The following is a 26,955-nucleotide window of genomic DNA, read 5'->3' on the forward strand; positions in this document are numbered from 1 at the left end:
AGTGGAATTTGCATGCCACTTACCCGGACATACAGGTATAAGGAGCTGGTTCGCTGGATCTTTTGTGCTGAGGAGCCGAGACAAGGTCCCAGCCATTTCAGCTGGTAGTTCAGTGTTGTGGCAATTGCAGCAGTGTAATTGTGTAGCAGTGGCAGTGTAATTGTGTGGAAATATGTCACATGGCCTTACCGAGTTTTGTTTGTAGTGTTGGATGTGGATAAATCCCCATAGTAGGTCCTACCTAGAGGGGATGGAGCTCTATAAACACGTGACCGGTGGCAGAGGGGACTCTGCCCAAGGGAGACACGGATTTACCAATGGGAAACTATCTCGTGGAAGATACATCACATGGGGTTATATACAGGCAACCAGCGCATGTGGAGCACCTACACCAGTACAGGGCCTATTAGCACACGTACTGGGCTGGCATCGAGTTTCTCCAAAAACTTGCCTTCCACAGGGCAAAAGAGGAAGGACATTCAGGGTCCACAACTTTGTAAACATGGCTGGGGGTAAAAAACACATGTCTCCCCCTCCAGGAGGGAAAAGGAGCTATATGCAAGCGGTACACCCGGCCAGTTGTCCCGCAAACTTACCTGTTCGTAACTGGCAACACACGGGATGAAACCGGCTCAACCCGGAGATTGTAGAACTTCGCAAAGGTGTTGGGTGTTGCCCCGCCCGCTGCTTTACTGATGTCTGCTAGAGAGGCCGTCATGCTCCTGGTGGAGTGTGCCTGAAGCCCCAAGGGGAGCAGCAGGTCCTGGGCATGGTTTGATAAAGTGATGGCGTCAACGACCTAGTTGGCGATCCTCTGTTTGGAAACAGCGCTCCCATTCTGCTGTCCTCCAAAGCAGACAAAGAGCTGCTCAGAGTGTCTAAAAGGGGCAAGGAATACTGCCAGCAACTAGAGGCAGTTGATGTGTCATCGCAGTCGTGGCCCTGTCTGTGATGACAACGCAATGTGTGCTGCGGTGCCATGCGCATCTCGGAACTCGTGTCCTCTTGAGATCTCACCTTTCACCAAAATGAACCACGACTTCACTGAACCTGGGCGGACGCCTGGCGAAATGAGTCAGACAGTCCTGGTCAGCTGTCGCGACGAGTGGGGCGCAAGCCACGCCTCCACGGGACAATCGCACCGTACATACCGGTTTGTGGGGATTCGCGTTTGGGCGGAGCCAGAGGCAACATGTTTGAACCCCGAACTCATGGCTGTGCTGAGTCTAGGGACATCAAAGCACTTACCTGGCTCTGGGTACCTACTATAGGAGTAGTCAGTGATGGGGGAGAAGGGAAACATCCTCGTAGTCCGTCACAACCGCCTGGGCGTGTTTGTGCCACTGCTGGGTGCACAGGATCAGGGGGCCTGCCGTAAATGTGCGGTGACTGGCGATGGTAATAACAATGGCCGTAAACACAGAGCGGGGGGCGTCCACTTCCTGCAGGCGGCTCTATGCCGGGGCTGGGCCAGCTGCGGATGAGCTGGTGTCATCGCATTGTGTCGTCGGCGGTCTCATGACAGAACTCGACCGGGGGAAACGTGTGTCCTGGGGAATGGGAGGTCCGTGGGGGCATTACCTGGCAGAATGGCTCCCATTGGGGTCCCCAAATTGCCCCAGTGATAACCAACACTGCCTTAAACCCGTAGGTAGAAGGACAGAGGCGGGGAGCCGCTGGGGTGGCTTTCCCTCTGACAAAGGAAAGCTGTGACCGCAACGTTGCCATGGTCATGTTCTTGCAGTGAGAACATGACCCGTCCACTAACGCTGTCTCCGCATGGGCAGCTCCCAAGCATGTGAGACAGTGATCGTGGCCGTCAAGGGGAGGTAACGACCGCAAAAAGGAAATACACACAGAAGAAAGGCATCTTTAAAAAGACGCTCTCCATCAGTGCCACTCTTTTAGAGGAAATCTTTTATTTGCAAGAATCTATACTAATTTAGGCTGTCGAAGCGCCTAGGGGCGTTCTCTGCACTCAACCAGTGCACGAGGGGGAGAAGCTGCTGTAATGCGCTGTAAATCCAACAGCATGCAGAGGTGAATGGACCAGTAGATGAATTCAGCTCGCTGAAACACAACCGCTCGGCTCTGAAGAAAAAAGTGTGGTTTGTGTGAGTGGTTGCGAGCCAGCTCCTTTTATACCCGTATGTCTGGGGGAGTAGCATGCAAATTCCACTTGCCAATTCCCATTGGCCATTTCTCAAAGATCAGAGGTGTTTGGGGCTCCCAAGGGCGACTCCTAGTGTCACTACATCGACAGATCTTCGAGTGAGTGACAGATAGGGAACTATTGCTAAAGATTTAAATATGCAGTAAAGTGTGATTTGAATACATCACAAATGCAGAAGAATTTGATGAAAGGTAATCAGATGTTGTCAAAGAGATGTACTCCATGGGAGGAATACTTAGTGAAAGTTCAAGACCCTAAGTCATTTTGGAGAAGGTTTTTTATAAGTCCATTGCTGATTTCATAGCAACACACAGAGCAGCCATAGGCCACTATGCAAATGGATGTTATGTATAAATTGGAAGAATTCTTTGTTGTTACAGACAAAAATATATTTTTATGCTTTCAGTGATAAATGTTACATTTTGTAGTCTTTTTACTGAACTATCAAATATACATTAAATTACATATTAGTATAAAAACAGTGGATTTTTGATGCTTGTTTAGTTTACTTAATTAAAATGAACTAAAGCAACTAAATTCTATAAAAAAACATTTACCACTGGATTTAATTGTGTTCTATCCAATTACTTAATCCATTTGAGTTGGGAGTACATGAAGACTTTTTGTGGTGTTAATGATACATTTATAAAACTGGGTGGAATTTCCATTTCCTAGCATGTTGAAATTAAGGGTGGTTTTACGCATTTTTGAGCAAGATGAGCATTGGAGGAGATTGTTTAATGTTTTGTTATATTTAATGTCTGAGTGTCTGTTATACTGGTGAAGAATGGTGTTTGTGCTTAGGATGAGAATGGACTTTTATTTTCAAGTGATATTTGAATTAAGTACTGCTTCGCTTTACAAGCAGTTACTATTAAATTGTCAGTGCAGCCGTTTTACTGTCCTTGCACGTTCTCACGTGCCATGTACAGATGCTTAATAAAATAAATTAAACTGAACCAACATAATAAACCTTTTAAATTGAGTAAATTGAGTTTGACGAATCTAATGAAGATGAGTTAAAACTACTATAGTGCATTAATTTGACCAAATCCAACTACATTATGTTGGCTAAATGAAACCAGCCTACAGAAACCAGCTTGGCCAGGCTTGGAGACCAGTAAACCATCTTTCAATGGTTTAAAGTGTGGTTTAAACAGGGTATATAACATTTTAAAGCTTTAAAGCTCCTGAGATTTGTCTTATATTAGAAAGATGGTATGGACAATAAATTCAGTGTATCGACAGCTGAGCAGTCTTTGTATAAAAGACCATCTCTTGCTTTTGATGAAATGCTGTCTTTGAGAGAAATTATTAACCCTGACCCTGACCTTAATAAGGAAAGAGCCAGGACTTGAGTCAGCAGCTGTAACATTGAATGATATCTCAATTCCCTTTCAATTGCCTTGGAAAATAATGATACCATCTTGTCCTAGCCAGAGTAAAGCTTCATATCATGCAGAGATTTATAGTATCTTCATAAAGCATTGACAGGTCAAGAGACATTGTACAGGTAGTGAATTAAAATGAAGTATGAGAGAGACGTGAGAGAGAGAGAGAGAGAGAGAGAGAGAGAGAGATCCCCTGTTGTACATTAAAAGAATGCACAGCTTAACAATGTGTTGGTTAAATCAGCATCAAAACCACTGAAGTCTAAATAGATGGAGCAAGTAAAATATGAAAATAACTAAATTAACAATATTTCAATCAAAAATTGTATTAAGGGCTCCAAGATGTGAAATTGTTTTTTTTATCAGACTTTGGCTTGTAGATGGATTTTTGTAGATTTTAGATTAGTCAGTGAATTAGATTTGTATTAGTCCAAATTAAAACATTTACATTTACGCATTTGGCAGATGCTTTTATCCAAAGCGACTTACAGTGCCCTTATTACAGGGACAATCCCCCCAGAGCAACCTGGAGTTAAGTGCCTTGCTCAAGGACACAATGGTGGTAGCTGTGGGGTTCGAGCCAGTGTCCTTCTGATTTCCAGATTACCAGTTATGTGCTTAGACCACTACACCACTCCACTCCTAAAACTTCACACAACAGCCCTGGAAATAACCAAACTTCAAAAGGGCTTTTTATAAAAGCTTTAATAAAGGGCAGCCGCAGAATCTTTTTTCAAAGGGTGCCAGCATGTTTGGATAATTTATTAATCTGTGTATAGTTCAAGACTGCAAACTGTTATTTCATTTGGGAAATCTCTATAGACTTTTTTGAATTATTTTCACACAATAATTGTTTTTTTTTTTGCATCTACATGAATATCTATAAGAGACATACACTGTCTTGTCTTAAATTTCAATATCAATTCTATAATCATGGAGGCTATACTCTGTTACTGCAATACATGTAATATATTTGAATGTATTTTTTTGTATAAAATATACATAATATAAACAATATATTAATCACAGTCAAAAGACATACTTTTCTGCATTTCTTGCAAAAATAATTGTTTATTTGCTGCAGTAGAATGCTCTCTGTCTTCTGAAATGCAGCTATTAACATAATTATTGATAAATCAGGATTTGTTGTCATTTGAGGTCAATATGCTTCAACCAGGCAATAAATGATCTTAACACCACATTCAATCATATTATAATTTCGGTTGTCAACATGTCTATTAGCCTCAGCATAATAAGGGATATTGGAAAAAAGCACAGTTAGCAAACATCTGGCTTCATTTTTCTAATCTAGGGGGAAAATCAGATCAGATCTAGATCTAGATTCATGCATAGTATTTCTACAATTGTAACCACCCAATGTATCCATACAGACTCCAATTGTATATAATTGAATTTGTTGTTAGCAATAATTTTATTTCTATAACAGCATTAACAAACATTATAGAATGCTTAAAAGATAATTTATATAGTTATGGATGTCATGAATGTTTGAATAATATAATTAATATAATAACTACTGATCTGTTTACACATGTTTGTTAAAGGGTTAGATAACCCAAAAATGAAAATGCTCTCATCATTTACTCACCCTCATGCCGTTATTATTCGCTACTCTCCCTGCTTTGTCCCTGCATGACTGCATGGAAGGGCGGAGAGTTTTCCCAGAACAGAACCATGTTGCCAACATCAACAGATAGCTTTAATTGTCCATAAGTCAATAAAAAAATGCTTTTAATGATGAGAAAGGGCCTGACTTAAGGGTTCTGCAACCCTTTGGAAAAATATAAATAATAAAATAAAACATGCTTTCATCTTTGCACCTGTTCAGCATCTAAGAGGATATGCATGGTTATTTATTTATCCTTAAATGTGCTCAGTAACTTTACCTTTGTTCAAAAGTGCCATGGGCACCTGTGGAACTTAAAAAGAGTAAAAAAGAAACAATCCCCAAAATAAACATATCTGGAGGTCTTGTAAATAGGCCCAGATCTCCATAAAACATACAAGATAAAACAATGAATGAAAGAAAGAAACATTTTTGTCTGTAAATTGCAGTTTAATCCTACCTCGTAGAGAATTACTGAATATCAAGACAAATTCATACACCAGGTAATTTATTTTACTCCTTGTTACCACAACAGGTATGTTTATATAAACTATAATTTATATAAAATTATATATAAAATACAAGCTAATTTAAGGTGCTGAAGATCTGTGGTCTGTATTGCTGTTCATATTATTTTAGTGTTTGTGCTATGTCTTATAAATAATGCTTTACAGAAGCTGTTTGCAATATGTCGATCATTAAAAGCCAATTTTAGGCCATTAACCTTTATCTTGAAATCTTATGTATCATCTGAATTGGTACTGGACTATTAATAACAAAACTTCTGTGATTTCATAAATAATAATAATAATAATAATAATAACAACATTAAAGCTCATTCTAAGATTTGCAATCTCAGATATTTTTCAGCTGATGTCTCAATGGATACAGGCAACCATACTGGGAGATATACTTTTTATTCCCTTATTCAAATGCAAAAAGACATAATATGATGAAAACCCAACATGTATATCTATATCTATCTATGTATATCTATCAGGTCATAGCTGTCAGTAAGATGTTGATTAAAGAACATTCTATCAATGTAATACAAAGGAAGATCTTTTAAAACTTTAATCTTTAATTTCTTAAAAAAACGTTTTTTTTTTTTTTTTTAAACTAGCAGAACTAAGGCTCAAATTATCTAAAAAAGCTTGAATGGAGTCAGCATGTTAAACCATTTGAGGTTATTTTAATTGCAGAATTGAAATGTGTTTAGGGAACAGTGTTGTGCTGCTTTGCAAGCATTGTAATAATCAATGCAAATTTCATTTAAAATATTGCTTGTAGATAGGGGTAATTTTATTGAAATTATATTTAAGGCAATGTGCCATTCATTGCCATCAAGAAATGCTCAGTCTGTTTATTTATGCCCATGCTGAAAAATGGACATATGATAAAAGACCCCAGGAATACAGAGCGCTCTGTGAATGCTGATGGCTGGATATTTATCTCTAAACAGACATGTTCTTTGACTTATGGAATAGAGCAATTGAACTGCATAAAAACAGTTCCTTCAGCACAAATCCTTGGGTTTACACGAATACAAATCCATCTTAAAAATAAGGTAGAGCCCCCACTGTACTCAGTACATCAGATGTATGTGAAAATGCCGAATGAAGCCTCAGTTAAGCTGTCTGGGTGATAAAGTTGATTTCTGCTCATGCCTTTGAGGAAACACAGATAGCTGTAATCCTCTTTTAGAGTTTGTTATAATGGAATTGTCTGTTAAATGCACAAGGATATTATTCTACTTTTCATTCTCAAACTTAAGAATGACAGATATGTCGGACAAAACCAGCAGCTTAAAATATACGCTTCGCATGTAAAAACAGAAAATTATCTAACATTCAACTGCACTATCACAAAATTTGCCTAAATAATTTGCTACAATGAAGATGTTTCGAAATTTCTCAGTATTTTGTCTATTTTGTCTTATCGTGCTGAAAAGACCATTACTGGTGGTCACCAGCATTTTTTTGTTTTGGAATTAGGATGCTAGTCCCCAGAATGAGGTATTCTGGTGTCCCTAGCAGGCTTTTTAACTAGCATACCCTGCAAGCATGATATAAGATTCATAATCAGAATTAGATTGAATAACATTGTTTACACTGACAATGAAAAAAGTAAATCCTTTTCAATAACAAATATAGCGATACCAGGGTCAAGCCAATTATCGGCACTGTGAGCACCAAAAGAAGCTTTGTGACATATTTTTGGTTAGAGTCCAATAAACAGTGTATGAGGAGTTAGAAAAAGTAAACTTTCAATCACAAAAAACCCATTTATTTTAAAAACAACAAAAAATAGCTAGGTCTTAGAATTTTTGTCCAGCACGTGGCACTGTTCTGAAACTGCTGAGGTACTCATGCAGAAAAGTGTTCAAGAGTTATAAGCCAAAATAGCAATTTTTCTATCTCCTGACCAGTAGGGGGCAGTACTCCAATATGCTGCAGGTAACCCCAGGGCCTAATGGTGATGACACATACCAAGTTTCATCCCAATCCCTCGAAGCGTTGCGGAGATACTGCCTCAAGTTCAATTTTGCGCGTTCTTCGTCAAATTCGTTGAATGCATCATTCGAAATGGTTTTCCAAAATTCTGTGAATATATTTTTGTTGTGAGTGCCTCTAGATGATGCAGGAAAATGTTCATGCAAATCAGACAAACAGTCTAGGAGGAGTTTGAAAAAGTTTTCAAAATATTGACTGGAAGTTTGCTTGATCATGACATCATTGGTATCATTGTTCTCAGCATGAACTATGTAATCTATCAAGACCAGTCTCATGACAGTAGGAAATTGGAGTCAATAGCTATTAGCATTTTTAGAAATAAAATAATCATTTTTGACCACAAGGTGGCGCTGTCCCAAACTTTTTTGTCCCGTCAGAGCATGGTGCCAAAGACACATACTGAGTTTCATAACCTTATGCCAAGTCGTTCGTAAAATACAGCATTTTATGCCTAAATTCAAAATGGCCAACATAGGAGTTTTTCATATCACTGGACTCGCTATACCCCACTGAATCTAATGAGACCAATTTGATGATTTTATCACAAAATGTTCAGAAGTTATAAGCAAAAATGTTCTTCTCAATATCTCATGACCACTAGGTGGTACTATTCAGAAACTGATCAGGCACCCTCGAGTCAAGGTGCCTATGACAAATAATATGTTTTGTATGAATATGCTAAAGCATTGTGGCGATAGAGCCTTAAGTTCAATTTTGCGCATTCTTCGTCGAATTCGTTGAAGCACCATTTGAAAAAGGTATGGTTTATAAAATTCTGTGAATAACTTTTTGTCGTGAGTGCCTCTAGATGATGCAGGCCAATTTTCGTCCAAATTGTACAAACGGCCTAGGACGAGTTCGAAAAAGTATGTTTATCAAAAAATTCGAAATGGCCGACATCCAAAATAGCTGACATAGGAATTTTTCATATTGTTGGACTGGCTATATGCCACTGAATCTAATGAGACCAATTTTATTGTTTTATGACAATCTGTTCAGAAGTTATAAGCAAATATTTGCTTTTTCATATCTCGTGACCAGTAGGGGGCAGTGCACCAAAACGCTGCAGGTAACCTTGAGTCATTGTACTTATGACAAATAATAAGTTTGGTATGAATACACTAAAGCGTTACGGAGAAATACTGTCACGTCCATTTTGTCATGCTCTTCATCGAATGCGTTGAAGCACTATTCAAAATTGGAATGCTTTATCAAAATTCTGTGAATAAATTTTAGTTGTGAGTGCCTCTAGATGATGCAGACCAATTTTCGTGCAAATTGGACTAACAGCCTAGGATGAGTTAGAAAAGTAGATCTTTCAGAAAATTCTAAATGGCCGACACGCAAAAAATAGTTGACATAGGAATTTTTCATATCGTTGGACTCGCTATACCCCACTGAATCTAATGAGACCAATTTGATGATTTTATGACAATCTACTCAGAAGTTATAAGCAAAAATTAGCTTTTTTCATATCTCGTGACCAGTAGGGGCCAGTGCGCCAAAATGCAGGTAACCTCAAGGCCTAATGTTGATGACACTTACCAAGTTTTGTCTCAATCCCTCAAAGTGTTGCTGAGATACAGCCTCAAGTTTAATTTTGAACATTATTAGAATTAATTGAAACACCATTCGAAAACAGTATGGTTTATCCAAATTCTGTGAATAACTTTTTGTCGTGAGTTTTCGTGCAAATCGTACAAATGGCCTAGGATGAGTTAGTAAAAGTCGTTTTTTTCAGAAAATAAAAAGTTTTGTTTCTAGGACTCACGGTTTAAAAGTTATTAACATAAACGTGAGTGCAAATTTGGCCTTGGTGGCACTAGAGGGTTTGAGGTAGAGTAGAGACAGCAAATTAACTGTGGTAAAAAGATCAGAATGTCCTCTATCTGTGTGCCAAATTTCACAACTTACCCGCAAGCAGTTCTATGGGCTGTCATAGACTCTAGAGTGGAAGAAGCTGAATAATTATAATAATAGGAACACAAACGAAAACAATAGGGGTCTTCGCCCCCTTCGGGGCTTGACCCCTAATAATAATAGGAACACTAACGATCCCTAAAAATATTTATACACATATACTATCTGAAGAGGTGTTCACTGAGTAACAACCTTCAAAAATTGCAAAAGACGCATTGATATACTATTCTATGAGAAATAGGATTCTGCCAAATAAAATCACTTAGGGCAGCTTCAGTATGTTTCCAACCAGCCAGCAGCTATTTCTTGAAAGGCCAACCATATACATGCACAGAGCAGATGTGGGCAGAGAGGCTGCATTTTTTTAAAATATAAGATCCTTGAAAAATAATTTATACCTGACTCCTAGTGAGATTCTGATTGGATCAAAACTCTTCGAGCTTCACTCTGTGAAACTGAAATTATGGATTATTGACATGAACTACATTATTATTGAAGCACACACACAAAAAAAATGACATCACCAGGATTTTGTTTTTGTTAATAGTATTAATCAGTTAAGTAGATACTATAAGATATATAGTGCAAGTGCACTTAAACAAATGGCTGCTTTTAAGAAAAAAGATCCACAGAGCTGCAATATTTAATGTATGCATCTTCTTTTGAGAATGGAACTAATGTTTTTAAAATCTGGTGAAACATTTGATTAGATCTACACAATACATGTTCTTGAAATAGCATTTGAGTCTGTTAGTAGGCTGTTCTGTATGCTCAGGTAACTGTTACAACTGCCCACTTGTTATTGATCTGGTTGAATGGAGTCACACATTTCAAGTCCAATAAGTGCTCACAACACTGTATTGATATGGATATTTAATGAGTTGTATAGTGCACCACAACACAACAAATAGATCCATCCTGCAACCAACCAAGCTGTGAGTAAACAGTGTTAGAAATATAACAATAGTTTCAACTATTGACTTCATCATTCCTCCTGGTCTTATTGCATTATTATACACAGATTTATTAAGCCACAAGTAGTGTTCTGATGTCATTGTATTATCATCAACAACAAAGAGATTAAATCAAAGAAACAAAAGCAACAAATATATACATATAAAGGCAAGTAATAATTAAACATATTAAATGTATAGCATTTATTTAATAACCTTTGTTATATCTTATAATATGCATTTCAACTGCAAGTCAGACACTATTCATAGGTTTCAAAAGTGTTTGCATTTACATGCTGTACATCGTTTTTCAGGTGCTCTGTGGCTTGTAATGACATACCTTACCCTTTATATAAAAAGCCAATTTCACAGGCAGAAAGAAAACATTTTCGGTAAATTTACAGCCTTTCAGAGAGTGATACAGAAGCAATTTGGTTCTCTCATATTGGTAGACATAAAAAGTCCTCTCAGCATTCCTTTGAGCAAAAATAATGTATCTAGGTTTTCAACCCGTTATATGTTGGCTTATTTTTTATTCAGTACAACCAGTGCTGTGCCAAAAGTCAGGGAGATAAATTATCCATCTATTTACCATTAAAAACAACCCAATAATGACCAGTCTGGTAGCCTTTGCCATCCACACAACGTAAACACTGTTATAAATGTCTAATTGCCTTACAGCTGCAAATGTGCACCTTTTAAATCACAAGAACATGTTGGTTTTACTGTATGTATTATGTAAAGAATCTAATGTAGTTTTAATGTCTTCTTTAACACTTGATATTCTTGTGTATCATCAGCAGCTATCAGTCTTAAAAACCAATAACCAAAGCACCACACAGAAGCAAAAATTAAACATTTAATGAGTACATAAATTGTTTCTCCAGTGGCTTGTTCAACCATTAACTTTTTGCGTGGATCGTAATGACAGAACATAATAAAAGGAAGCATGCAAACATACAGGATTTAGAATAACCTATGTGTCTGCATGGCCTAAACTGTATGTGAAATATACTGTAGAACTATTCTATATGATCCTTCAGCCAGACAGCATAGATCAGAGCATCCCAGGACCATTTTAAAGGTCTAGCAGGCAACCCCCCTCAGCTTGTAAATATCAGTGTGATCACCTACCACTGACAGCTCAACAGAGAGATAAATAAATGTATTCCATATAAGAGTCACCTTGCTCATCAAACCAACACACGGCAAACCAGCTCCATCTTTTCAAATGGGCCAATAGACAACTTTTCACAGGTACATTCCGCTCTGCTTTGCTATAAATAGAGAATGAATTAAGTTGATTTGTGCTGCCGTATTGTAGAAAACTAGCTCCTATGATGCAGTATATCTGCCCTCCATCTCGAGGACATGGGAGAAATTCTGCTTTATGCGTTTACTCTAAGGACAGAGTCACAGTTCACAAATCAATTGATCCAATGACTACAGGTTTCATGGGTATTTACAAACTAATTAAAACTTTAATGAGATCATAACATTTTATCAGGTGCTTAATTTTCACTACCGTCTTTGGGCTTTGGGACTCTTGTTAAAAGATAAAGTGGACAATAGAACGTGCTGTTATGAAAAGTATTTTTTACAGTTAATTCCAGACAAGCAGCAATCAGAGGTGCTAATATACAACTACATAATGCATAATTGGTAGTTTTTGAAAATGTCCTTCTCTATGACATATATTACAGAAAAGTAATCAAAATGTACTGCTTTTCTGTGCTTTACTCTGGCAGCTAGACTTTTTGAACATTGTAATGGGCTGGTTAAATGTCAGATGATGATTTGTTCCGTGGAGGGCAGCAAAATAAAGGGTTTAGATTGTTTGCCGTGTGTCAGGAGGATTATTCAGATGCAGCACAATGCTTGTAATCTACCGGTCTGCAGGGAGAGCAGCTCAGAATTTACATTATCAAAGCTTTATGAAGAAACCAGATCCCCATAAAGTCCCAGGCATCTAAATAAACAAATAAATAAAACATTAAAGTTTGTGCAAATGGTAATCTGCCCCTTTGGAAAACTCTGGATTTCAGTCAATTTATATGGAGTTTGGCTCTAATGGTTTCAGTTAAAGCTCTGACAAGTGTGAAGGAAGATAAGCAGAAAATCACTAATGTCCAACTGGTATGCATGAGAAAAAAAAAAGTTTTTATGACTATTGCATAGTGTAGAATTCATGCATACACAAAACTTAATCAAACAACATGGTGACAGTCAAATAGTTCATTGCTTCTACATAATACCTAAACTGGATTTGAAAAGTCCACATTCATCCAAACTTAGGATTCAAAATCTAATTTAAACTTGTAAATAAACAGAAACCTTTAGGATTAAAATAAATGTAAAACAAATATCATTATAACACAATTAATGAGAAATATTTAATATATGAGATTTCTAGGTCACTAACCAAATAAACACATATGCGACATTGACTGTTAAATTATTTGTACAAAAGGTCCAACTAAAGGTCAAATATTCCAAGGTCAGATTTCCTTGCTTCCTATGAAGCATACTAGAAGCTCTTTGGAACATTATCAAATCATGCTAGGATAATACATTCACATTTCTCCAACATCACCCATCGCTCAGTGGAAGTCTGAGGACCCCCTGAACTGACGGGTCAATCAAGGTGAAAATAAATGATAATGTCACAGGTGGACACAGCAGCTTTTGCAGGCGTTAGTTAAGTTCTCCTTGACACTCATCTGGATCAAATAGCCACATCAAACTGACAGAAGCGCACATTGCACACTCCCAACTTAATTCCGGTCTTCCTCTTTCCCACAGGTTAGCTGTGAGCAGTTTCTCTAAGATGAGCTCCAATTGTTCAGATGAGTTTTTCCAGGCCACAAACCATGCGGAACAGACCTTTCGAAAGATGGAGACCTATCTTCAGCACAAGCAGCTGTGTGATGTACTTTTGATTGCAGGAGATCACAAGATCCCCGCCCACAGGTGAGTCTCCTCTGGATCAAATCATCTCACTTCAAAATCTCGCTATCAGTTCTGCAGTACAAAAGGGAATACTGTTTAAATCTTTACTGAATCATTAGACAATCAAAAGAGACATCTTTATAATAATCCTCATGATGTTTTGCAGATTAAACTTTTAGCATAATAACTTAATGTTAGAATTAACCCCCAGTGACCCACAGTAGCAAACCTGCAACACATGTTTAAACCAATTAAATAATTCTCCAATTAAATAATAATGATTTTTCACTAAATATGGGTTAAAACTACATCAAAACAACAACAGCAGCTCAAACTACAATTTGAATCGTTCAGCATGCCAAAGTCACACAATATGGTCTCCTGCCGACTAAAACCATTTCTGTTTCAATTCCAACACGTTTAGTTCTATTTGCAAAAAGCATCTATCTATCTATCTATCTATCTATCTATCTATCTATCTATCTATCTATCTATCTATCTATCTATCTATCTATCTATCTATCTATCTATCTATCTATCTATCTATCTATCTATCTATCTATCTATTCTACTGTATACATATAGACTAATTTAACTTTAGACTGGCAAGTGTCAGAGGGGTCTAAGATAAACATGTTCAAGTTTCAGCTGTCTAGTTTACTGGAAAGGCTCTTTTTAAAGGTTGGACCAGCGGGCCTCTAAATATGCATTTGATGTACTTTACTGGGGGTCAGTGATGTGCAAACTGTAGAAGTGTTAGAGGTCTGCTCTGAGATGTTCATATACAAATTTCAGCATTCCAGCTTACTGGCATTTTTGCAAAGGTCAAAACAACTGCCGCTGGCCTATGTGTAAACATGCATGTTCATGAACTAAACCAGGGTGTCAGTGCGATGTAGGAATCCCCTTGGATCATTAAATTTTATAGGGCTGCTTTGACATATATATACAAATTTCAGCCTTCTAGCTTGCTGATAAGCTGGAGAGGTCAAACATGCTACTTATATGCTAAATTAGAACTGTGGTGAAATTTTGTATCCTTAAAAGACCATAGATAATTTTTTTCAATGTTTCCCCAATTCTATACCCACATATATCAGTGACTTTCTATATATATATATATATATATATATATATATACACACACACAGTCAATTTCAATGCTTGGGTCTCAAAGGGTTAAAGCTTTAATTATACCTCTCAGTAACCTTTAAGGATGGATATTAAAATTTCATGTTTCAAAACTGTCCTACATGAAGCAATGTATTTCAAACTATTGAGTGTGTTCCTTCAAGGCCTGTAAAACAGTGTTTATTTAAGGAACTTTCTCAACCACTGACTGTTTTGATGCTGTTCTGCTGGAAAATTCTCTGTAGCCACAGTCTACTGCGCATCCCAGTTTGACACTGAGCTCAGTCAACATCAGCCCAGAGCTGCATGAAACAACCTGGTGAAAATAGCTACTCTCACTGCGCTGAACTGAATGTTTTTGTAATGGAGGAATTTTCCACGTAGGCAACTCTTAAGAAGTTGTTCGAGTTTACAGTGAAGTATGCAGTTACATATATAAACATTTCGCACAATTATTTGCAGACTTGTCCTGAGTGCAGTGTCAGACTACTTTGCTGCCATGTTCACCAATGATGTGAGGGAGGCGAAACAAGAGGAAATTAAAATGGAGGGTGTTGATCCTGAGGCATTGAAAGCACTGGTTCAATTTGCATATACCGGTAAGAATCTACATTTCACTTGGGGGCCATTTACTTGTGCATTAGTAGTATACAGTGTAATACATGGAGCATTATAATGCTTATGTTCAGTTAACTTTTTGACCATGTAGAATCATCACCAGCAATCATTAGTGCCGTTTGGAATTTTCTGTTCTTTATTTCATTCTTTGTCACCTAATTATATAACAATCAACAATATACACACTTCAAACATGAAATCAACACTCATTGTATTTCTGGAATCATTTTGATGACCCTCTGTTTGTTTATCGAAAGGCTTCTTGCATATTCTGTTCTTTTCTCCAAATTCACAGGAGTACTGGAGCTAAAAGAGGAGACAATTGAAAGTCTTTTAGCTGCTGCTTGTCTCCTCCAGCTCTCACAAGTCATTCAAGTTTGCTGCAACTTTCTGATGAAACAACTGCACCCGTCCAACTGCCTGGGGATCCGTTCTTTTGCTGATGCTCATGGATGCATGGATCTTCTGAACATTGCTCACAACTACACTATGGTAGGAACTAGCATATAATGTAGCTCATAAAGCAATAATTAAAAGGAATATCCGGTTTTCAATTTGTTTGATCCTAGAGATAACTATTTTCCTGCATATTAAAGACCCTATGAAGTCAGTATTGGGGTTCAACATCCCTTCCCCAGTATCACCTGCCTCTGACCAGCAATAGCAATTAGCAAATCATGGTTCATGGCTGTAAAGTTTACTAAAGGCTATCAATGTGTATATATTTTTAAAAAGGGACACACTTTCAATATGCCTGCCCCAACTTCCTCTTTCAATAGGGAATACACCAACACAGGAAAGAATTTGGCACTCAGGAAGCCTTTTATTTGGTTTTTAAGAAAAGGAAATCCACACAACGATTTTTCACCTCATCACTGACATAGAAAATTCCAATTTAATCCAATTCAAATTTGCAAGATGTGACATTTTATCTCTCTACATGTGACCAGGGTGTCCAAACATCTTTGATGTTGGTTTGGTTAAACTATGCCAATACATTAAGTATTCTCATGAGCCCAGGATCCACACAGTACATTTGCTTGATGGGCATTTCTCTGTCCAAGTGCAGAAACAACTTAGGAAGATAGCTGTTATCTCCAAAAGGACATCTGTACAGGCTGTTTACACAGGGCTTTCCAGAACAGATAGGTTAATCTAATCTAAGGAACACAAGCAGGAACATTTCCTGTTCAATCACTTCGATAATAAACATCCCGCTAACAAAGCTTCCTGCTTTGCTCTCCATAGTGTTCACATTAAAAGCTTCCATAGCAATTTATTTTACAGTACTGTTCTACATTTACTTATATAGTTACAATAACTACAGTAATTACTATGTACTAACCCTAAACCTATCCCCAAACCTAACCTTAACCCAATATTAAGTACCTGTATTTACTTAATATTGCTCAGTACTTCCCTGGGAAATTACACTGCAAGTATGCTGGAAGTACATGTACTATAAAATAAAGTGCAACCAAACGTCTATTTTGTTACTCTTGTTTTTCACTTTTCTCTGTCTCATCCTGACATTCTGTCCTTTTATGAAAGCTCACATCTACACTGGTTAGCTATTGATAGTTTTAGCAGCCCTGCTGAAAACAAACAAACAAACAAACAAACAAACAAACAAACAAACAGCTTATATATGCCAAAGCTGGTGTTTAAGCTGGTCTGGTCAGCTGGTTTTAGTGTATTTTGGGCACCTGCCTCTTGGTCAGTCTGTAAGACCAGTTGGCTGATCAGCTAAACCAGCAGAATGCCAGCTTGGTCGCTGGTAGAGACCAGAAAAGACCAGCTTTTTCCCATGCAGGGAGACTAGAATTTGATGCATTTTATTTTGAATTTAAAAGGCAGATGTTATGACTAAAGTCACAAGTAGCAACGCCTTAGTAGTAGAAGCAGAAGAAAAAGGAGAGAATGCTAAGGTAAATGACCTGTATCATGAAGACAACACAAACACTGCTTTAGGTCATTTTCTCACCTCATGAATACATTAAATTTGGAACAATCCATTATTTTCTCACATCTTCCCCTTCCAATTTAATCCATTTAGATCAAATGGAGCCTTTTGCACACATTAAGATGCTGCAGGACATGTTAGTCACTGTTCAGTTTAACAGCCTCCCTTGAAATATATGCCCACAAGAGGCTTTTAAATTAAAGTTTGCAGTGAAACAGAATTAATGTATTCAATTAATTGCCAATGTGCTTGTGATGGTAACTGCGAATAATTATTCTATATCAGTGTCACAAGAAGAAGTAGAGTTTAAAATCTATATTGAGGAGGGGCTTAAAATCAATGCACAGTACTCGTTTAATTATGTGTTTGAGCTAAGCTCCTAGTGCCCAAGCACGGCCTTAGCAGAGACTTTGCTATTTAGATCTGATTAATGATCAATAGGATGTTTACTACCCTTATTTGCACCAGAATCAATGGGGATTACTTCTGATGCACAAAGGAAATGCTGGAAGTGCCATACGTAATGAACAAGCTTGTTAAGTGAGATTTCCGGCATCCTCCTTATATCCTTCAAGCAGAACCTGCAAAACGGTTTTATCAGAGGGCAACTAGAAATGTCCTTGTAGATGCGGTGGAGCAGATCATTATATTGCTGAGATGAATTGCAAAGAAGACATATGTGAAATGACAATTTTTTAGATTCTCCTTAATGCATCTTTAAAATGCATCTATATATATCTATCTATATATATAGATATATATACATACATACACTGATCATCCACAACATCAAAACCAACTGCCTAATATTGTGTAGGCCCCCTCGTGCTGCAAAAACAGTGGTTATCTGAGTTACCGTAGACTTTGATAGTTTGAAACAGGCATTTCCATCCACAGAACTGCTGCTCAAAGGATGTGTTTTGTTTTTGGCACCATTCGAAGTAAATTCTAGACACTGTTGTTCGTGAAAATCCAAGGAGATCAGCAGTTACAGAAATACTCAAACCAGCCCAGCGGGGCGGCTGTGGCTCAGGTGGTAGAGCGGGTTATCCACTAATCGCAGGGTTGGCAGACCTGACCCACACGACTCCACATGCCAAAGTGTTCTTGGGCAAGAACCCCAAGTTGCTCCCATGGCAGGCTAGCCTTGCATGGCAGCTCTGCCATCATTGGTGTGTGAATGTGTGTGAATGGATGAATGAGACACAGTGTAAAGCGATTTGAATACAGCTAAGGTTACCCATCAGGCACCAACAATCATGCCACAGTCCAAATCACTGAGATCACATTTTTCCCCATTCTGATGGTTGATGTGAACATGAACTGAAGCTCCTGACCCGTATCTGCATGATTTTATGCACTGCACTGCTGCCACATGATTGGCTGATTAGATAATCGCATGGATGATTGTTGGTGAAAGATGGGCTTGTTTGAGTATTTCTGTAACTGCTGATCTCCTAGGATTTTCACACACAAAAGTCTCTAAAATTTCCTCTGAATGGTGCCAAAAACAAAACACATTCAGTGAGTGGCAGTTCTGTGGACGGAAATGCCTTGTTGATGAGACAGGTCAACAGAGAATGGCCAGACTGGTTTGAACTGACGAAGTCTAAGGTAACTCCGATAACCGCTCTGTACAATTGTGGTGAGAAGAATATCATCTAAGAATGCTATTCTGAGATGTGGGTTGACGCTCTTTTGGCAGCACGTGGGGGACCTACATAATATTAGGCAGGTGATTTCAATGTTGTGGCTGAATGGTGTATATATGTTCTAATATATTGTGTCAATACCATTGCTGAATTGGACAGAGCAAGGAAATGAAACTTACATAATTATAGCTATAAAATATATCCAGCAACAAAATAAAGGAGATGAGACTAACGAAGCAAGTTGTGTTTTTGGAAGTGTTTGTTTTCACTGGAATGCACAAGCACAGTAATTAGCATGATTTTATCTAAAAAAAAAAAAAGCTACATTTAAGATACCATTGTTATCTGAAACTTGTATACTTATTGCCTATACATAGAAAAGCTGCACAGGGGCATTACCAAGATGGCCACAGAGTGAACTGACTTGCCTTTGATATAACTCAAGCTTCTTACCGATATTCCCAAAAAATATAAAAACAATATTCCGCTTTACTTGCAGTACAATGTTCCATTTAGAGGTGGGTAGAGTCGCCAAAAACTGTACTCATGTAAAAGTACAATTACTTCAAAAAAATTATTACTCAAGTAGAAGTAAAAGTACTAACATAAATAATTTCTTGAGTAAGAGTGTAACATGATCAATGGAAAGGAGGAGGCAAGAACCGGCTTTTCAATATAAATAATAATTTAATTCGAAGCTTAAAAGACAACATAAACACACACATGACGGACATGTCCGTTAACGATCTCTCTCTCTCCCGCACGATCCTCTGCAGTCGACCTTTAAACCCCGAGAGGCTTGATTAGCCTAATACGGGACCGGGTGTGTATGATTTACGACCCGGCCCCGCCCTACCACAAAGAGTTAGAAAGTATCCAATTAAAAGAGTACTCAAGTAGTGAGTAACTCATTACTTTCAAAAATGACATAATAGATGTTTACTCCCCTATATGCCATTATATAATACACATTGAACATGTACTACTGAATTAATTTTATTATTAATGAAAATTGTGTCACCATTCACCATCATGTTGTTCCAAACCCGTATGACTTTCTTTCTTCCATGCAACACAATAAGGAGATATTAGTTTGCCTGAGTCACTATTTACTTTCAGTGAATGGTTTATAATTATATTAATATATTGTATATGGTGATCAAGACTGTCAGTCCCTAACATTCTGTCTAACATATTTTGTGTTCCACATAATGCAAAGCGTTACACTGGTTTGGAACAACAAGGGTAGAGAAATGATGACAAAATATTAAATTATGGCTGAGTTATCACTTTAAAGGAATAGTTTACCCAAAATTTTAATTCTGTCACCATTTACTCTCCCTTATGCCATCCCAGATGTGGATGACTTCCTTTCATCTGCAGAACACAAATTCAGATTTTTAAAAGAATATTTTAGCTCTGTAGGCCAAAATTGTGATGCTCTAAAAAGCACATAAAGGCAGTATAAAAATAATCCGTAAGACTCCAGTGGTTTAATCCATGTCTTCAGAAGCGCTATGATAGGTGTGTGAGAAACAATATTTGTAATTTTTTTACTAGAAAGCAGGTGGCTATATGCAGAGAATAATGTGAATCACCAAAAACACAAGAAGAATGTTAAAGTGATCTGTTTCTCTGTTTCTCATCCACACCTGTCACATCACTTCTGAAGATACTGATTTAACCACTAGAGTCTTATGGATTACTTTTATGATGACTTATGTTTGTTCGTTTGTTTAAAATGTTGCCACCCATTCACTTGAATTGTATGGACCTACAGAGCTGAGAAATTCTTCAAAAAATCTTCATTTGAGTTCAGCAGATGAAAGAAAGTCATACACATCTGGGTGGGGTGAGGGTGAGTAAATAATGATAATTGTAATTTTTGGGTGAACTACCCCTTTAAGGGCTCTTTGTCAGATCTGGGTGAATTTGTCAATAAGAGAGGTTTGGAAACATTTTAAGTAATTATTACAGTGCAAACGTGAAAATGTCCCACAAGTACATTATCTATAATCCTAAAATAAAACCAAAGCAAGATCATGTTTTATTAATGCCTACTTTAGCTATGTCATAGCTTTTAAAGTACTGTGTAGAGCTCTTGGAAAAAAATCTTTCAGCGATGCATCGCGATTCATACTCAAACGATTCTGAATCAACTCTCAAAAGAATCTGAATCGATTCTTAGTTCAGTTTAAATCACGGCAGTTCAGTGGTGCGCACCAAAGACAGATGTGGAAACAAAGATACGAGTTAAGTGCATACACCAAAGTCAAGTGCACAAACACGACTGTTGGCAGCCCAGCTGTATCAAACACATGACCATTTGTGCCCGAATGAAACTACAATCCCGAATTTCTTTCACAAACCCACACACATAGCAACGGGAGAGTTTATTTGTGATAAGAAGCAGCATGAAAGACTAGCTTGCACTAATAATTGCACTGATTTGCACACAACGGGGGAAACCCCAGAAGAAAACAATGACGAGGCAGCGGTTCGGGAGATGTTGGTGATGTTTTCTTTTAATTATTACATTTATTTCATAAAAAAAAACCATTTACAAATGTTTTTTTTTGCCTTTCTCTACTCTTGCGCACTCTCCATTTCATTGGCTTTTGTCATTGCGGTCACTCGTTTGTCAGGACAGTGCGCACACCTGATGATAAAGGTGTTATCTTCTACTAGCAGAGCAAACAGATAAAACAGTGCATATGGGACGCTTGATACATTTCTAAAGCAACAACTGCGCTATTTAAACCGCTTTAATATCACCTGTGCAGGTGAGCAGAGGAGAAGCTGAACGCTGCACTCTCATAAAAGAAGATATCTCTCATCCTGGACCAGCAACATCCACTGTGTACTTAAAAATGAAAACTGCAAGGTAAAAAATAGAGAGTAAAAAAATACATTTCGAAGAAACTGTAAAAAGATAGATATTGAAGGACAAGATGCTTTGTGATCAGGGCCGGTTCTAGACATTTGGAGGCCCTAGGCAAAATGTATGTTGGAAGCCCCCCGCCATGCCCTCCTCCCCTCCACCTTTCAGAATTCACGAGTTCACACTTACATCAAATTAAATAGAATAAAGATTATGCGTATTTGGCATGCTGTCCAGGGGAGGGCTCCAGGCTCTGAATTTTGGCCAGATTTACACAGTATTACATTGGATTGCATTGTATTTTGGATTGTGTTGTTTACATCCAATAAGAGATTATTAAAAATCAAAGTGAGGAGATGGGGGCGGTGGAGGGATGCTGATAAACTGTCAATGAACAGAGCTAAGTCTGCAGTATATATACCTCTTATCTCGTTGATTATCTGAATGTGCTCCTCCCGAACTTTGTAAATAAAACATCATTTAATAAAAAGGACTTGAAAACAAATATGATTCCTAACCATTTTATTTATACAAAACCTGTTATCAGTATTTTTATATTTTTACTTAAATGTGCATATTAATGTAACTTTAATTAAGGTAAACAAACAAAAAAAATCATCTGAAAAGTCATCTTTTTTTTTTTAAGCAGTCAGGAAGTTTTTTGCAGTAATTTGTTCAGTAATTTCTTTATGGTAACACACTAACCCACTATTTGGGATAATGAACAGTTTTGTTTTTGATAGACTAAATATAGTCATATTAGGTATGTATTGTAGAGAAATACCTTATGATACACAAATCAGCTGCTAGTGGAAGTGAAAAGACAAGTTAATTTTGTGAACTGTAATTGTGTGCTTATTCATATGCTTAAGATTGCATACTTATTTTCAATAAATATTGCAACAGTATTTATGATTGGAAAACGAAAAAAGTCTATTATGGTCTATAGTCTATTATATAGACTACAGCAGTTAATGTAGGCTAAACATTTGCATTTTAGAAGATATACAGACTGTTTTAAAACATAATAAACAATGCTTTAGTATAGTGCGTTTGCTCTTTGACTGACAAACTTTACTTTTTCTGTAGTATTTTGCGAGTCAGCTCCTGACTAGGGCTGGAAATCGATTCTAAAAGAATCGATTTCTTGATTTAGAGGCGTTAGGAATCAAGATTCTATTCCACAGGTTGTAATCGATTCCATCGAGGAGAATCGACTCCTTTGTAAGATTCAGTTCAACAGTTAATCATGAATTCGCCTCTATCTCTCCAACAGCGACTGGAAGTCCGATTCATTTCCGCGAATCAGACTCTTTCGGACGGTTCATTTAGAACATATTTCTTTTTTCTAACAAAAGTCTGCATTGTAGCTACATACGCTCGGATTCAAAGTGTCAGAAGCTGAATTCAGTCCATCAACGGTGCTCGCTCTTTTGAACTGGAAATAACCGTCAAATGATCTATCTCAAAATGACGCTGATCGTTAGAATCAGTTTATTTTTTACAATACATTACAATCACTCAAAAATAGATGATACCTGAATCACGAGCTGCACTTTCTTTGCGTGCCTGCTTAGCCTTACGCTTAGCAGCCCTGAAGGATGAGTTCGTTTCAGCGCCATCAGATAAATTTGCAGAAAAGTTGGATTTGATTCATCTACAATCTCTTCATTCATAAATTCAGAGGTTGGGAGTGACTCGCATGTAAACGGTGATATTAATTGGTTTAACTACAGGTGAATGACAATTGTTATATCCAATGGACAAACAGCATAGTGTTTTGCTGCTCTTGATTGGTGGATAAGCATGTGTATGTTTTGGAGGCACCGCCTCCAAGGCCGAGGCCCTAGGCAACTGCCTAGTTCGCCTATAGGTAGCGCCGGCCCTGATTGTGATGCATCGATAATCGTTTTATAATCATATCGTTATCCTTTGAATTGTAATGGAATCGAATTGTGAGGCCAGTGAAGATTCACACCTCTAGTCCTGTGTGAATTCTTATTTCAGTGTCGCAAGCATTTAGATCATTAGTTCTGTACAGCAGTACCACCACTCTCTAAATGCAGCCTACGTAGGGCACCAACTCCGGTCGTGGAACACTCGCTGTGTTTGAAACTGCCCCTATCAACTATCTAGTGCACTATTTTGAGTGTCCACTATTTTGTAGAATGAGTGTCTGAATTCTCAGTGAGCCACTTATTCCCTACTTTTGTTCCCTCATTATTACTGACAATCACTCTAATTTCAAGTGTACATTTGATGTACACTCAGTGACAGATAATTTCCCACGATCCACCACGGTGAAGACTTACGAGCTGGGAGTTTACTGCTTCCTTCACTCCTGCAATGATGTATTTCATGCTGAATGTCTTAAATTAATTTTTGACAAATCATTACTGGATTAAAATAAAATAATAACATATAGAGACAAAACATACAGATACATTTTAAAATGTACTCTTTATTTGATCAAATGTGTTTACTCTTTATATTAACACATATTAAATATTAAAAATTACAAAAAGAATGAAGATTTATTATACTAATATATTATTTAAAAAGAATAACAAGTACCAAGTATTTTAAAATTTCATATGAGACGTTTCTGAACCAGCATCAGAGCTCCGAAACTCTCCTCTAAATTCACTAATTTCGTTCACTTACTGCTGAGATATAGTGCACTAACTGCCATTCACTCAATAGGAAATAGTGAATGAGTGAATGATTGCGGACACAGCCACTCTCGTCGCCAAGATTGCCTCGCGCCCGCACATCTCACACGCTTGCGCACTTTGCTGTGCACGCGCAGAAATGCTGTCTGTTCGCGCTCCAGTTGTCGATCATGTGATTGGCAGTGATTTACGCTCAACTTGGATGTTTACATGGATTTATACAGTTAATCCGCCTGAAGTAGCTGTGATAGTTTCCGGTATGTCATAAGAGCCCAGTTACATTATCACCCTGAAAATGACCATCTCATTACACAGAAAAGCCCGCATTAGAATTAGAGCCAAAAATTTTACCTCAGTGTCCTGCCTTACGTTGGAGCTGTGAATTTAATCATGAAATATCAGCTTGTCTTGGTGTTAAAAGAAGGCAGATGATACTATTCATTTTTTTCCACTGTGCAGAGCGAAGAAAGTGTTTCACTTTGAAGAGTTTGATGCTGCTGCAGTGATTGAGTCTGTGACACCGGCTCAGCACGCTGTGTGAACTTCCGCTCTCGTAAAAGTCCCATTCAATTTTTACACATTCATTCAAATTAAACCCAGTAATGTAACGACAGTAACGCCACCCATGTTAAAGAAGCAAAAGTAAAAAACAAATAATTAGAAATTTACTTGAATGAGAGTAAAAAGTACCCACTTTTTAAACCTACTCTTAAAGTAATTTACCTCCCAAAACGATACTCAAGTAAATGTAATGCATTACTACCCACCTCTGGACCCATTCCATTGAAGCACACAGATTTATGATTTTAGTAAACAGCTACAGTATGTTACTCTTTCAGGAACACTTTCTAGAAGTCATTCAGAATCAGGAATTCCTCTTGCTACCCACAATGGAAATCGTCAAGCTTTTGTCCAGCGATGACATCAATGTTCCAGATGAAGAAACTATTTTCCAAGCACTAATGATGTGGGTTCGCTATGATGTGCAGCACCGACAAAAGGATCTGGGAGTGTTACTGGCATTTATCCGACTGCCCCTTTTACCACCACAGGTTTGCCAATGACATGCATATAAGATTCTAGGACCCAGATCATTACTTATCCAATATCTAAATGTCTGCTAACATACATTACAAGTTAAAGCATATGCTGTTTACTCAACACATGCACTCTTTGTTCCTTCTGTTGCCAATGCACTTTTGTTTTTTGCTTTAGCTTCTTGCTGATCTGGAAAACAATAAGATGTTTTCAGAAGACCTGGAATGCCAGAAGCTTCTAATGGAAGCCATGAAGTATCATCTTTTGCCAGAACGCCGCCCAATGTTACAGAGCCCAAGAACTAAACCACGGAAATCCACTGTTGGATCTCTCTATGCTGTAGGGGGGATGGATGCTTCAAAAGGTGCACCATTATTTAATACTCTCCTGATACTATTCTTATAGTATCATCTCTCGTCGCCACAAATAGAAGTTTCATAATGTTCCTCACTGAAAAAAAGGGTTCAGCAGGCTTAAGGTCTTTACCATGTTTGATTTTGGCACTGATAGGACATTTTGACAGCTATTAGTCTAGCAGCATGCAACTGGCTATACAAGTAAGAATAAACTGAGCCTCTGTCTGCTTCTAGGATCCACAACAATAGAGAAATATGACCTTCGCACAAACAGATGGAATCAGGTTGGAATCATGAATGGGCGAAGACTTCAGTTTGGGGTGGCAGTGATCGATAACAAACTCTATGTGGTTGGGGGAAGGGATGGCCTCAAGACCTCGAACATGGTGGAGTGCTACAACCCAATGACTAAAGTCTGGTCCACCATGCCTCCAATGTCCACCCACAGACATGGATTAGGTGTGTTGATGTTTGAATGTTTCAGATGCTTGTGTAATCTTTGATCAATTTAAGCATAAGTTACAAGGATGTGCAATTTAACTCCACTACCTCAAGTGTCTTATTGCTTTATAAAATCATAACTACATAATACTAATTTTATATTTTATACATTTACATTTTACATTTATGCATTTGGCAGACGCTTTTATCCAAAGCGACTTGAAGTGCACTTATTACAGGGACAATCCCCCCAAAGCAACCTGTAGTTAAGTGCCTTGCTCAAGGACACAATGGTGGTGGCTGTGGGGATCAATCCGACAACCTTCTGCTTAATAGTTTAGTGCTTTAGCCCACTACGCCACCACCACTGTAAAATTAAAGTAAAAGTAAAATCATCAAATGTCATCCTTCTGTTAGAGGATCTAAGGGGTGTCCCAATTTGCATGCTTCTGCACTATTCTATGCCATTTTGCAGTGTAAGTAGTTTGAGTAGTATGCTAACACTGAAAATGAAACAGAAAGAAATGTACTTCGAGTATCCGGTTGATGTACTTCTTCAACCATCAAAACGGAGTGTGGAATGTTGGACACTTTCTGCACTCAGCACTCACGGCTTGCTGTACATAGTGGAAGGGAGTTATCTGGAAGCAATGCTGGTGTGACAAAACAATTGTAAA

The 26,955-nt window shown here is 37.8% G+C and overlaps 1 protein-coding gene across 3 annotated transcripts in view; it reads left to right on the forward strand.

The window, feature by feature from the left end:
• Window positions 1–26,955, forward strand: part of LOC127617358 (kelch-like protein 4) — a 54,720-nt gene that overhangs the window by 9,169 nt on the left and 18,596 nt on the right. For all 3 annotated transcript variants that reach the window (XM_052089364.1, XM_052089362.1, XM_052089361.1), the window contains 6 exons: window positions 13,380–13,547; window positions 15,120–15,256; window positions 15,571–15,767; window positions 25,283–25,495; window positions 25,659–25,845; window positions 26,072–26,296. In XM_052089364.1, coding sequence (XP_051945324.1) covers window positions 13,405–13,547; window positions 15,120–15,256; window positions 15,571–15,767; window positions 25,283–25,495; window positions 25,659–25,845; window positions 26,072–26,296 — 1,102 coding nt within the window. In that variant the 5' untranslated portion in view covers window positions 13,380–13,404. The remainder of the gene's footprint in view (window positions 1–13,379; window positions 13,548–15,119; window positions 15,257–15,570; window positions 15,768–25,282; window positions 25,496–25,658; window positions 25,846–26,071; window positions 26,297–26,955) is intronic.

This window comes from Xyrauchen texanus, chromosome 23, assembly GCF_025860055.1.
Source record: "Xyrauchen texanus isolate HMW12.3.18 chromosome 23, RBS_HiC_50CHRs, whole genome shotgun sequence".
In the NCBI taxonomy this organism is placed as follows: domain Eukaryota; kingdom Metazoa; phylum Chordata; class Actinopteri; order Cypriniformes; family Catostomidae; genus Xyrauchen; species Xyrauchen texanus.